Source organism: Zingiber officinale, chromosome 5B (genome assembly GCF_018446385.1).
Source record: "Zingiber officinale cultivar Zhangliang chromosome 5B, Zo_v1.1, whole genome shotgun sequence".
Taxonomy (NCBI): Eukaryota; Viridiplantae; Streptophyta; class Magnoliopsida; order Zingiberales; family Zingiberaceae; genus Zingiber; species Zingiber officinale.
In genome coordinates, this window is record NC_055995.1 from 26939141 (window position 1) to 26952940 (window position 13800).

The window sequence follows — 13800 nt, forward strand, 5'->3', positions numbered from 1 at the left end:
TTTTTTTTTCTAAAAAAGACAACGGTTTTTCACCGTTGTCGTAGATAGTTTAAAACTGTTGTTGAAGACCCTGTTATTATAGGTAGACGCTCAAAGACAACGGTGAAAAACTATTGTCTTTGAAGGAAAAGACAACAGTTTTTCACCGTTGTAAAAAATGTTGTCTTTGCCTTCAAAGACAACGGTTAAAAATTATTGTCTTTGGCCACCCCTTTTAACAACACGGCCTTTAACAACAGTTCAAAATGGCCTGCGACAACGGTGAAAAACCGTTGTTGTTTGACTTTTTTCTTGTAGTGTTCAAAAATCATTTTAAAATATTTTCAAACTTAATTTCAAAATTATTTGAAATTCAAAACTTATGTTTTATATCAACTGTAAAGAAAACTCCATCTCACACTCACTCATATGCTAAACATGCTTGTTAATCTAGAATGAGTGAGATGGTAAGATAGGAAAATAATTATTTTTTAACCTCTCATGCTTGGACTCCTGAACTCAAAGAATTTATTAAGGCATTAATTAAGGGGGAGTGATTTTGAGTTGGTTTTAAAATTAGTTTTTCAAATTTAGCTAAGTATTTTTTAAAGTTTTTTTAAAAAAGACAAAAAGGAAATTTAGCTAAGCGTCTCTCAAAGCAATTGTTTTCAAATGCTAAGTTTTGCTGAAAATGCTAAGTATTTTCCAAAGCATTCTCAAAATTTCATCAAAACAATTTTTGTTTGAAAAACTAAGTCTTTTTAAGGTTAAATACTTAACAAAATGATTATCTTCATAAGTTTAGCTAAGTCTTTGATAAAAAGTATTTTAAAAGTAAAAATCTTAGCTAAACTGAGTCTTGATCAAATTTTTTTTGCTAAACTCCCTCTTTAAAAACTAAGAATTTAAAGTGTTGTGATATCACAAAAATTTACTTAGTTACTTGTTAAAGACAAAAATAACCTTATCTCAGCTAAAATATCTCTCAAACTAAAGGAAATGGAAATATTAAGATTAATCTTGCTTGCACTTTAGGGCTCTGATACCTGATCAACACCAATTAGATAATTTGATTGCTATTTAACTTGACTCATGCTTGGACTTAAGGACCAACTGAATAAATAACCTAAATAAACCCTAAACCCTAAACCCTAAACCTAAAAATTAACAGGTTTTTTTTTCAAAAATAAGTATTATTTTATTCAAAATTAAGCTAAGTCCCTTTTTCACTTAAGCTATATTTTCAAAATTCAATGTTTTTAAAAGGCTTAGCTCTTGCTATGATATTTTCTAAGCTACCTTTCAGATAGTTTTGCAAAATTCTAACTCAGTGCTTTCAAAATTTTAGGTGAAAATTTATTTTTCAACTTAGCACTTATCCCATTTTTTTTATAACCTAATTTACTTTTCAAAAAGAAAATTTGAAAATTGTTTTCAACTGGCTTATTTTTTTTTAATAAATGACAAAGGGGGAGAGTAGGAAATTCAAAGTAGGAAATTCAAAAGTAAAAAGTAAAAATTAAAAAAGGAAACCCTGTATTAAGGGGGAGCTTCACAAAAGTTTAAGTGTGAGCTTAAGTTAGGCGTTCATTTGAATTTATATACTTAAGCTTACTCACTTAAAACTTTTTAATATACTTATGCATTTGTTTTACTTAACTTTGAATTTGGGTTGCCATAATAAAAAAGGGGGAGATTGTTGGTGCGGGAAGCATCCGACTATCGAACCCAAGTTTTGATAATGGCAAAGGGTTCAAAGTTAAGTCTTGTTGTTATCTAACATGTTGAATGAGTGTTTCAGGAAAGTTCTAACTGTGGTTAGGCAGGTGAAAACCCTAGGGGGTGGTAACCCTAGGTCCTAGGGGGCGGTAACCCTAGGTCCTAGGGGGCTGTAACCCTAGGTGGAGAAAAGTCCTAACTGCGGTTAGGCAAAGGGAAAACCCTAGGGGGTGGTAACCCTAGGTTATAGGGGGTGGTAACCCTATGCGGAAAGTCTTGGCAGGTCGATGGCTTCAGGCAAAAGTCCTAGGGGGTGGTAACCCTAGGTGGAAAGTCCTGGTGTCGCGAACCAGGTGAAAGACTGGACTAGCCGGGAAGCGGATGTCCAGCAGAAAGTCGGGAAGCGTCGAGTGCTGAGCAAAAGTCCAGTCGATCTGGAGGATCGAACTGGCAACAGTTAAATCTCCTGAGTGGAGTAGGTGAGGACGCGTTCCCCGTAGAGGGAACAGTAGGCGTCGGGTCAACGTAGGGTTTCCGGACGGAAATCCGAAGTTAGACCCGGATAGTCTGATGACTATCGATAATATTTTGTTACCTTATTTATGACTTTATGTGCTAACTTTGTGTTGCAGGATATTGTTTAGGACTAACATGTCTTGCAGGTACAAAATAATAAAGTCTTCCCTCGGATGAACAGTGTCCGAGGCGCCTCCATGGAACTTGGAGGCGCCCCGGGTGCAAAGCTGGAGCTGGCTGCGAAGCACCTTGGGAGGCACCTTGAAGGAGACATAGGGCGCCTTGGAAGGCGCCTTGAATGGGGCATAAGGCGCCTTAAGCAGATGAACTTCGACCAGTTCAAGCTTGATCCACGCGGGAGACTCGGCAGCATGGAGGCGCCTTCTGAGGCCTTCAAGGCGCCTTGAACACCCTTTATAAGAGGGTTTCGAGCAGCACCTTGAGATCATCGAATTCCAAGTCTTCTGTCTCCAACGTGCCTCTTTGAAAGACGCCCGAAAGTGCTGCTACAAGTCTATGACGACCCGAAGCTCCGAGACTCTATTCTTGTCGTCGGTATAATTAGTTTTTGCATTTACTTGTACTTCATCTTGTAATCCTTTTATTGAGCTTATAGTTGTTGCCCACGCAAAACAATCAAGGATTGCGGGTCTTCGAGTAGGAGTCGATCTAGGCTCCGAACGAAGTAAAAATCTCCTGCGTCTTTCTGTGTGATTGTTCTTTGTTTTTTATTCCGCTGCTTTAACTCTTACGCTTTTTACGATTCCGATAATCGAACGAAATAGCCATGAGCGCTATTCACCCCCCCTCTAGCACGTTTCGATCCAACATTTAGGAGCATTGCCAACGTTATAAGAACCTATAGGGTCACACACAAAGGGCAATTAGATGGAGATTAGGTTCATTTGATGAACCTAAAGGATTAGGTTCATGTGATGAACCAAATTGGATTAAGAGTAATCCAAAGTAGGCTAATTGAGTTGGACTCAATTTGGCTCATGTATTAGATGAGTCTAATTTGGACTTAGACTCATTGAATTAATTTAATTCAATGAATAGAGATTCATTAAATTAAAATTGACTTGAACCAATGGTTAGATTAGATCAACCAAGAGAGAGAAGTGGTCAAGTTTGACTTGACTTGAGAGGAAGATGAAAGGTCAAGTTTGACTTGACCATTTGCCACCTCATTGGTGAGTTGGCATTGAGTGGGCCAATGATGATGCTCCACATCATCATGGTTGATTAAGTGGGATGCCACCTCATGGGAGTTACCAAGAGTTGTGACTCTTGGCCTTCCATGGAGTATACAACTTCACCTAAAGTGGTCGGCCACTTTTATTCATCAAGGGAGTTTTATTTTTCTTTTGTAACTCCATCTTCTTCTTCCTCTAGAGTTTTCTTCTTGCTCTCCCTCTCCTCCCTTACTGATCTCTAAGGTTGCTAGCACATCCTTAGAGATTTTTCTCCATCTCTTGCTTGTGTGGATACACATAGAGAAGTGTCTACTTTGACACTTTCGAGATCCGGCGAATCGAGGACAAGCGGGATTGCGAAGGGCTTCGCATCAAGGGTATATTCCTTCTCCTTTGTAGATCTACTGTAGATCGAGGTTTAGAAACTCGTACTCGTAAGTTTTTCGAAAGTTTTATCTTTGCACGGATCCGATGGCGAGGGTTTCGGGGTTTCCGCGACGCGAAAAGCGGTTTTCGTGACCCGAAAAACCCAACAGTCACTCACTGGGTAGAGAAGGAAACTCGAAGATGAAGGAGATGAAGAAGACGAAGAAGCGACGATGGGAGAATCAGCAAGTGTGTACAAAAGCGTTCTTATTCAATCTAATATAGCCAGACTCATTCAAGAGGGATTGTTGGATCTCTGCTGTTAAAAGGCGTGATAGATTTTCCACCGCAGGATCAAGCACATGGGACAAATAAAAGATTCAAAGTAATCATTACCTGTTAAAACATGCTTAGTCTTCTTTGTCGTGAGTCCTATCACATTAATATGATACAACCTTAGAGGCACACTAGTGTATTTTAGGCTTAAAAATCAAGACAGATGATGCAAGTAGCATACTTAAAGGAGTGACTATATTTAATCACATGATGACCAAGACATGCTAACATTTAATGCATAAATCAATTCAAAAATACACAATGAATCTGCCACGTGGGTTAAGTACTCAAGGCAGCTAGAATCATTCTGAGTACACAACATTTTAGTTAGTCGGACTCTCACCTCCTTTGACTAAACTTAAAGGAGAGACTTGTGATTCAGGAAATAATCAGTATGCGATACGTGGATAAGAGAAGATTGGTGAAAAGTGTTGAGGCAGTTCCATTAGAAAAGATTAGGGCCTCCCGACTCTCGAGCTTCTCGGCTCCTTAGCCTCCCGACTCTTGGCCCTCTCAAGCCACTTGACTCTGAGGTCGTTAGGCTCCTTAGCCTCCTAACTCTCGTCCCTCCTGGGTCTCTGACTCTCGGGCCTTCCGGCTCTTAAGCCTCCCAACCCCGACTCTCGGGCCTCTTGCCTCCTTAGCCTCCCAATCCCCGATTCTCGGGCCTCTCGGCACCTTAGACTCCCAGCCCCTTGACTATTGGGTCACTGCCCCTTGGGCTTCCCGACCTCTTAACGACATAGGACACAGGATCATTTCTGGAAAATAATAAATCATCGTATAAATCTCAGATTATTTCAGGAAAAGATAATCTTCGCACAAATCTCGAATTATTTCAGAAAATAAGTAATAGCATGAACAAGTCTTGTATTGTTTAAGGAATTAAATAATGACAATATAAAGGAAGGAACGGAAGGAAAAAATCGACCGTCGATTGTGAATACTTTTCAATTTATCTTGATGATTAGAAAAAAAACTTTTGTAAATCAAACTAATGACTTCTAGGATTAATTGATGTAAACCAAATATCTCATGCCAACTTAACCACAACAACAAAAATTAAAAATTATGACGCGTGATAAAAATTATCTCTATTAAGAAAAGCACACCTTAAAAGATAATTTAAAAATTATCACTCGACAGAATTTATATCGAAATGAGTTTAAAAGTTGAATAGTTTATTTTAAAATTTCTCTAACAGGGCTGCCTCCAAACCATCCATCCCTTGGCCAAATTGATACCAAACACAACCATTAACGTGTTTATCAACAAAATATTAGATCCCACTTCCCACGCCAAATCTGAAACATTAGAAGCTTAATTTGGCACATGAAACAAAGAAATCGAATCCACGGACCGGATTAGATCTGCTCATCCACCGGCATCACTTGCAACGCCGAGGTTAGGCTCTTGGTACGAGGTAAACACGGGCCCGCACCAATGACCCGTCCGCCAGCTTAAAACCGGGACCAACCGGAAAACCCACCGCAGACCCAACCGGAGCTCGCCCGCCAGGAAAACGGACCACGCTCTCCATGTAATGCGGATGGAATTCCGCTCCCCGGCCCGCCTCGAAGTGGGCTGGTGGCGGATCCATCGCGAAGGCCAGCAGGTGGAGCAGCCACACCGCCTTCGCCATGCGGAGGAACTCCCCGTAGAACTCCGTCCGTGGGTGCGCCCCCGCCATCACCTGCCGCCGCTGCTCCGACCCGCCGCCGAAAAGCGACTCCTCCATCTTGGCGTGCACGATGGAGAGGTATTTGGTGGCAGCGAAGCGCCCGAATGGGCAACCTGGGAGGACGCCCAGCAGCTGCTCCGGCTCCATTCCCCGCATGTCCCGGAACTGCGCGAAGCAGTCGCGCCGGAACTCGTCCGGTTTTATCAGCGAGCTAAGCGATCCCTCGAGGTAGAAGGTTTCGTTCTCGAACCCATGGAACACCTTCCGGTTCACGTACGACTCCAGGGCGTACTTGGCGTGGCGGGGCTCCAAATTGGGGGTGGACGGCCAGCGGTCTTCGGCGGCGTCGCTGCCTCCTTCGATGACAGATCGGACGGCTGCGGTGATGTCCCAGCGCGCGGACCGCATCAGGTAGAGGAGGTGAGCGGTGAAGGACTTGGACGCTGATTTCACCCGTTCCATGCACATCTCGAACAGCTCTGGCGTCGGTGTGCCCAGCGCTCCTGTTCAATCGACAGAAAGCCCTAATTAGACGCGGTGAGGACAACAAAAGGAGCAAAATGGTACATTTCGACGAACCAATGGCGGATGCACATCCGACCCTCTTGCTGGAATAGTGACGCCCTTTCCTTCCCAAGTGGCCGAGCGCGATGGAGTTCCGGAGCTTCTCCTTGAGGCTCTCCGCCTCTGCTTCCTTGGCCTTCAGCTGCCGCTTCAGGTCGTCGATCGCCGCCTCGTAAGGTGCCACGGCGTCCTTCAGCGGCGGGGCGGTCTGGCCGGTAGCTGGTGGACTGAAACATTCCCTCCGGAAGCGATCCCTGAGCCTCCCCAGCTTGCGGAGCTCGACCACCACCGCCGCGTCCGCCTTCCGCATGTTTTCCAAGTCCCACGGGCTGTGCGCCTCCTGGAGGCCCACGTAAGCCCGCTTGACCGCGGACACAGCGTCGAACACCTCGTGGACGAACGCCTCCATCTCTCGGACCCTAACCTTGTGGGAATCCTCAGGTGCGGCGCCGGCGCCATGGCCGCCGTCCTCTTCCCAGATCTTAAGTCCCTGCTCCTCCTCGTCGACCTCATCCTTCTCCTTGGCCACCCTCTTCCCCACCTCGCTCCGAGTCCGATCTACTTCCCCCTCTTCCCGGTCGCTGTCGCAGTCATCGAGCACGTAGCTTCCCGGTAGACGGTGCGTGAGACAGGAGGAGGCGACACGTTGAAGCAGATCGGAGATGGTGGTGGCCTTGTTCGCCATTGCCCTACTCCAAACTCACTCCCTGCGCTACTGCATTGCTAACAGCTGTCGCAGTAAAAGAAAGCCCGTTGCCAGTTACCTGGACGAAAAAGAGGAGATTGATTGATTTAAGTGTTTGTTCGTTGTGCGTGCGGAGCAGATGCGTTTAGGTGGCCTGGCGCGGGTCGGCGTGGCGCGGATAATTGTGAATGGCCTTTATCCCCGTCTCCAGATCATATGAAATCAACCGGGGACTCCGTGGGGACGGATAATGAATGATAAATGATTCGCTGTTGACTCGAGATTAATGAAGAGGGGAACGGATGGGTCAGTGATTAGTTTAATGCAGCGTCTGTTCCTTCTCGCTCATCGACGAAAGAATCTTACGGTGGTGGTTGGTCGTCTGGCAAAAACGACGACAAATCTGAGAGTTCATCCATGGAACTTGCAAAGATTCCAAGAAGATTAGTTGGGCTCACCGTGCGGTGCACCACAATTTCATCTCGCCAAAATTTAAACGACGGGAGAGAAGTGGGAGATTTTAATCCCTGAGAAGATGTATGCTTCTAGTAAATAATGAAGCGGATCATTGAAGTTTACTCTTGGCTAATTTATTAAGGCCTCAGAATAAAAGACAAATGCGAGAAAGTCCGTAATTTTTTTCTTTTAAGGAAATGTCCAAAAGAGCACCACAGCAAGAGTAAGGATGTGACACTTGACGAAACAAAGCAACTGATAAAATATTTGTGCCACAAACTTTATTCACGATGAATGGGGAAGATTAAGAGCAAGCTGTTAGCTCGGCATCAAAAGCACTATCCATGGAGAGTGGAGTAACATTTGCTCAGTTTGTAATTACAGCTAACTCCAAACTACACTATTGCATTATACTTTGAGAATTAGAGGGGGTGTAAATAACTTCTTTCATTTTGTATTATTGATTTATTATAATAGAAAATTTGAAGTAATACTAACATCTTTGTTTACTTAGTATACACTTCCTTGAGGTGACTAATCGAAAGACTCACACTATATATATAACTCCACTATAAGCACACTCCTCATAAACAATTCATAAATAGAGAAGGCTCGTACAAGCTCACAACAAGAAAATAAATACACAATACAATGAACACCTTGCTAGCTTAATTGATTGCCACATCAAATCAGGTCAAATCTAGTTGTACAAATCATGCAACGACTCTTTTCTGATTCTCTTAATTGATTGTCTCAATCGATTGGCTTGGTATGGATCGATTGACCAATCAATTCCCCAACTCTCTGTGTTTTCATGAATTAGCCTGAATCGATTGCCCTAATTGATTAGCTAGAATCAATTGCCCAAATTGATTCCACCTCTTCACGACAAACTACAGCCCAATCGACTCAGCACTATCTAATCGATTGAATTAATCGATTAGAAATGTTGGAATCGATTGTCCAATCAATTCTGACACCTTCTGTGCTCTCGTGAATTAAACTATAATCTATTGCTTAATTGATTAGCTTAGAGTCAATCGATTTCCCAACCTTAACTTGTTTAATCCAAGTCTAGGGTTCCTTTACCCAACATCCGGTTAACCGTGACCTGTTAGACTTATTCACCAAGTGCTCGGTCAAACTTTGACCCACTTGGTCTTTCTATCTCGTGTCAATTGCACGTTGTACTTTTGATCACCACGTGTGATGCTCCTTAACTCACTTAAATTTTTTTCTTGCCTAACCTCAATTAGAACTTTCCATTGCCAACGTGTAGTCCTTCTTGACCCACTTAAACTTTACTTTGTCGAACTGCAGTTATAACTTCCCTTTGCCAACGTGTGGTCCTCCTTGACCTACTTAGACTTTTCTTTGCTAACGTGCGGTTCTCTTTGACCCATTTGGACTTTCCTTTGACTAACTATTGAATTAGGACTTTGTCTCGCCTAACCTATAGTTATGACTTTTTCTTCCCTAACTTCCAGTTAAGACTGTATGAGTCAAGTATCCAGTCCTCCATGACCTACTTAGTTTCTCTCTCATATATTCAAGTATCCAGTTAACCTTGATCTACTTGACCTCTTCTTCACATATTATTCAAACATTGAAACTCAAGCTGGAATCAACTCGAGTTTAGTCAAACTAGTCAACCTTGACTCGAGGATGATTACATCAATAATCTCCCAACAACTACGAGTGTGAGGGAACTTCTTCTTCTAAACTTGTAAAAATTTGCAAAATAAATAACTAGAGGCTTTATGTGGGAAACGACTCTATTATTTGTAATAAAAAGGTGATCCTCACCTCGAAGGTCCCTACAGGACTGTCCCATACGATATGGAAAGGGGATAAATCATAGGAGGTTTTGTCCAACACAGTGACCTTTTGTATGAGAGTCTCAGGTGACCCACGATACATTTTGCACACGTTGGGAATCAATCCTATGACCTATTAAAGCAACACCATATGTAAATAATACTGATATTGTCTGAAAGCTGAAGAGATAGCGCGCTGGTGATGATAGTCGGATAGTTGACTGGAGCAAAACTTTTTCCTTCTCGATGAAGCTTCCTTGAAATCCTACGCACACGCCGACAATCCATAAAGAGTTAGTGACCAAAAACAGGGAAGGGGATCCCTGGCAAGACCCTTCGACATTCAAGTTAGTATGGTTTTGGATGAAGGAATGAAAAATAGTGGAAAAAGGTGCTCATGCAAGAATGAGGTTCAGATGATGTAGCTATCATACCTTGTGATCAGAGAGGATCCCTTTTTATACCATCTCTCATAATCTCCGTGATCATGTGGTGACATCGTGTGTAGGAGTTTGTTAGTTTGTTGTGTAATGAGTATCGAGGAATCTTTTATCTACCTATATATCTACCTCTTTGTCGTTTATAGCTTAGACCTTTGATAAGCCATTATAGGAATATGCTGTTGATCCTGTCCGAACCAGAAGTCAAAGGACGCTGGGGATGTGGCGCTCCCTGCTGGATCCTCGAGTGCTCCGGCGAACCTGCAACAAAACCGAGCGGGGAGGGGTGTCCCGGCGACGGCCCTCCGACACTCAAGTCAGGCGAGGAATAACAAAGAGGTGGCTTCGAAGATTCAGACCAGCGTACCTCCGGTGAAGAAATGGAGACCTTATATAGACCTCTCGAAGGAGCCTGGGCGTGCCAATCAAAGCAATCACCTGCTTTCGACCATGCCCAGGTATGAGTCTGTCAGAAGGACATCCATAAGGCCATACCGTTACTATATCAGCCTCTCCATGATGTGACGGCGAGATCCTCCCTCGTGCAAACTTGTGTACGGCATAATCATCAGACACGCCTTTGCTGACATCCCATATCCCGAGCTGAAAGAATAGGCCGTTCGGCTAAACTTTGTATCCTCGCCCTTATCCTGGCGGAACGGACCACCCGCTCGGCCCTTCGGTTCCAGCCGGGTAGACACCTGCTCGGCCATTCGGTTCTCCCGCCTTGGCGTCGGAAACCCAAGCCCATGGCGGGGTTATCTCTGGCTCCGCTCGGACCTGCTTAGCGCGGCCATTACCCGCTTGGCCAGCCCTCCATCCGTTCTTAGGCCGGGACCCTTCAGGAAGTGGGTCCCCCATTCTTACCGCCGGATCACTTGCCTCCCCTTCAAGTCTAGTCGAAGGAGGCAGTGAGTCCGGCTGACTGGCCTTTGTTTTAAAAGTATTCCACAGGCCGCTCGGTGTGTGCGCCGAATTCAGCCGTTCGGCGCTCGCTCAGATGTAACTTATGCGGCCTGTCGTCGTTGCCTCCTGTCTAAATCCCCTCGGGAACGGCGACAATCCATTCCATTAAGGCTGCGCGTGCGTGGCATGGTGCACATTAAATGCGTTGAATCGCTCAGCGCCACGTGTCGACCATTGCGTGGCGGCGGCGTTACTTCTGATGGGACGCCATCGTTTGAAATGGACGGCCCGATGGCGTCCTCGTTTCTCGTGACCTGGATCGTACGACGGAGGCCAACCGGCCTCGGCCGTATAAAGCCTCAGTCTCCCTCTTTGGCCGCACGCTTGCTCGCGCTTCGTCCTTCTGCTTCTTCTGTTGCTGCGGCCTCCGGCGATCCAGTTTCTGTTTTTAGGCGGCTATCATCTCACCGGTGATCCTTTCCGCCCGTTTCCTTCTCAGTGAGTCTTCTTCCTTCATTTACTAGGTCTTCCCTGCTCATTTTGCCTCTTTTGTTCCCATTCCTTCGATTTCTTGCTATCCTTTGGCCTCTTTCGTTCCCATTCCTTCGATTTCTTGCTATCCTTTTGTCTCTCCGAGATGGCAAGCTCCTCCGAACCCGCCACCAACGTTCACGGTCCATGGTATGCGACCATGGAGAGTCGGTTTGATGAAGAGAGCGCTCGGCGTCTTGTTCGGACGTACGGGATCCCGGACGACCATGAAATAGTTGTAGCCGACCCGACCGACCGGCCCCATAACCCGCCGATCGGTACCATTTGTTTTTTTCTGGACCAATTCCAGGGCGACCTTAGATTTCCTACCCATCCTTTTGTTTTGGAAGTTTGTAATTATTTTCGCATCCCGCTTGGCCAACTTGTGCCGAATTCCTTTAGGCTGCTGAGCGGGGTGGTCGTCCTCTTTAGGCTGCAAAGTATCCCACTCGACCCCAAAATATTCCACTACTTCTTCTACCCCAAACAATCCGAGTTGGGTACTTTTATTTTCCAAAGTAGAATAGACTTCAAATTTTTTGAGAATATGCCGACCTCCAACAAGCACTGGAAGGAGTCCTTCTTCTATATACGACTTCCCGAGCGGCCAGCATTCAGAACCAAATGGCAGACCCAGCCGGAGCTCGACAAATTCAGAAGCAATCCAGCCTACCTTCATGCGGTAAACTGGTTGTCCGGTCAGCGGTACAAAATCGACCAGTTGCTTCTCAAGGGGGTGTTGTACATTTTTGGATTATCTCCCGTTCGGGCCAATCTCCCCTACCGCATGGGTAAGGACTCTTTATTCCCTTCTCCTTTTTTATCTAACTGATTTTAATTTTTTCTACTGCAGCTGAAGTCATGTGGCGCTCCAAGGCTACTGATCATCTGAAATTGAAAGCCGTGGAAATTAAGGCGGTTACTAAAAAAGAACTCGCCGAGCGGGGTCTTATCCCCAGCCGCCTGGCAGATGCAGGAGAGGGGGGGGGGCGCAGTCCGCCCCTGAAACAGAAGTTGCCCCATCCGCTTCAACGGAGGTTGAGGCGGATCCTGTTTCCTCTGCTCCAGCCGAGCTGGGAGTCCCCCAGGCCGGGGATTCACCACTGGAAGTTCGGCGGAAACGTCGAAGAGACCCTAGCCTTCCGCCGACCTAAGAGGGCGAACCATGGGCGTCGATCGTTGTTTTTACGTTTCCTAAGCCCAACGCAACTTTTTGTACTTGCCGTTTGGCATGCTTTCCTTTTAATGTAATTATGTCTTTGCTTGTGTCTTCCTATCCATAATATTCTTCTGTTTGCTTAACGTTTATGATTAGAGTTAGTCATGCTCTTAAGCATTCTCCGTCACGCGGCCGGTTAGCTTAACCCATTAAACAAAGTCCGAGCAGGAGGGCCTACTCGCTCTACACGTATCTAGCCAGTGTGAACTCAACAAACGCCAAGTATCGAAGGACCAACGCCCGAGCGGGCCTAAATGTTTTAATACTTCAGGTTTCCGCGGTTTCTTATTCTCTGGTATTCGTTCGTCCGCCAGGGGTATTTATAGTCGCCGGACCGACTCTCGATTTTTAAAGATGGTGCTCGTCGGCATGGATATTTATGGCCGGTCGGCGTGGCTCTCGATCTTTAACGACGGAGCTCGTCGGCGCGGATATTTATAGCCGGTCGGCGTGGCTCTCGATCTTTAACGACGGAGCTCGTCGGCGCGGATATTTATAGCCGGTCGGCGCGGCTCTCGATCTTTAACGACGGAGCTCGTCGGTGCGGATATTTATAGCCGGTCGGCGCGACTCTCGATCTTTAACGACGGAGCTCGTCGGTGCGGATATTTTTAGCCGGTCGGCGCGGCTCTCGATCTTTAACGACAGAGCTCGTCGGTCTTCCACTCAGATATTTATAGCCGGTCGCCGCGGCTCTCGATCTTTAACGACGGAGCTCGTCGGCGCGGATATTTATAGCCGGTCGGCGCGACTCTCGATCTTTAATGACGGAGCTCGTCGGTGCGGATATTTATAGTCGGTCGGCGCGGCTCTCGATCTTTAACGACGGAGCTCGTCGGGCTATTAATCATGATCGGTGCGACTCTCGATCTTTAGCGACGGAGCTCGTCGGCGCGGATATTTATAGCCGGTCGGCGCGGCTCTCGATCTTTAACGACGGAGCTCGTCGGCGCGAATATTTATAGCCGGTCGGCGCGGCTCTCGATCTTTAACGACGGAGCTCGTCGGTGCGGATATTTATAGCCGGTCGGCGCGGCTCTCGATCTTTAACGACGGAGCTCGTGGGTCTTCCGCTCGGATATTTATAGCAGGTCGGCGCGGCTCTCGATCTTTAACGACGGAGTTCGTCGGTCTTCCGCTCGGATATTTATAGCCGGTCGGCGCGGCTCTCGGTTTCCCGGCCGGAGGGTTTATAGACGCCGGTCCGTCTCCCGGTTTCCCGGCCGGAGGGTTTATAGACGCCGGTCCGTCTCCCGGTTTCCCGGCCGGAGGGTTTATAGACGCCGGACCGTCTTCCGGTTTCCCGGCCGGAGGGTTTATAGACGCCGGTCCGTCTCCCGGTTTCCCGGCCGGAGGGTTTATAGACGCCGGTCCGTCTCCCGGTTTCCC

At 46.2% G+C, this 13800-nt stretch overlaps 1 protein-coding gene across 1 annotated transcript; it reads right to left on the minus strand.

Moving 5' to 3' along the window:
• Positions 1 to 5272: 5272 nt before the first annotated feature.
• LOC121984266 (protein GRAVITROPIC IN THE LIGHT 1-like) lies at positions 5273 to 7195 on the minus strand. Its single transcript, XM_042537118.1, has 2 exons — positions 6373 to 7195; positions 5273 to 6296 (listed from the first exon to the last, which is right to left on the minus strand). The coding sequence occupies exons 1-2, from the start codon at positions 7040 to 7042 to the stop codon at positions 5518 to 5520; spliced, it is 1449 nt and encodes a 482-aa protein (XP_042393052.1). The 5' UTR covers positions 7043 to 7195; the 3' UTR covers positions 5273 to 5517.
• Positions 7196 to 13800: the final 6605 nt, after the last annotated feature.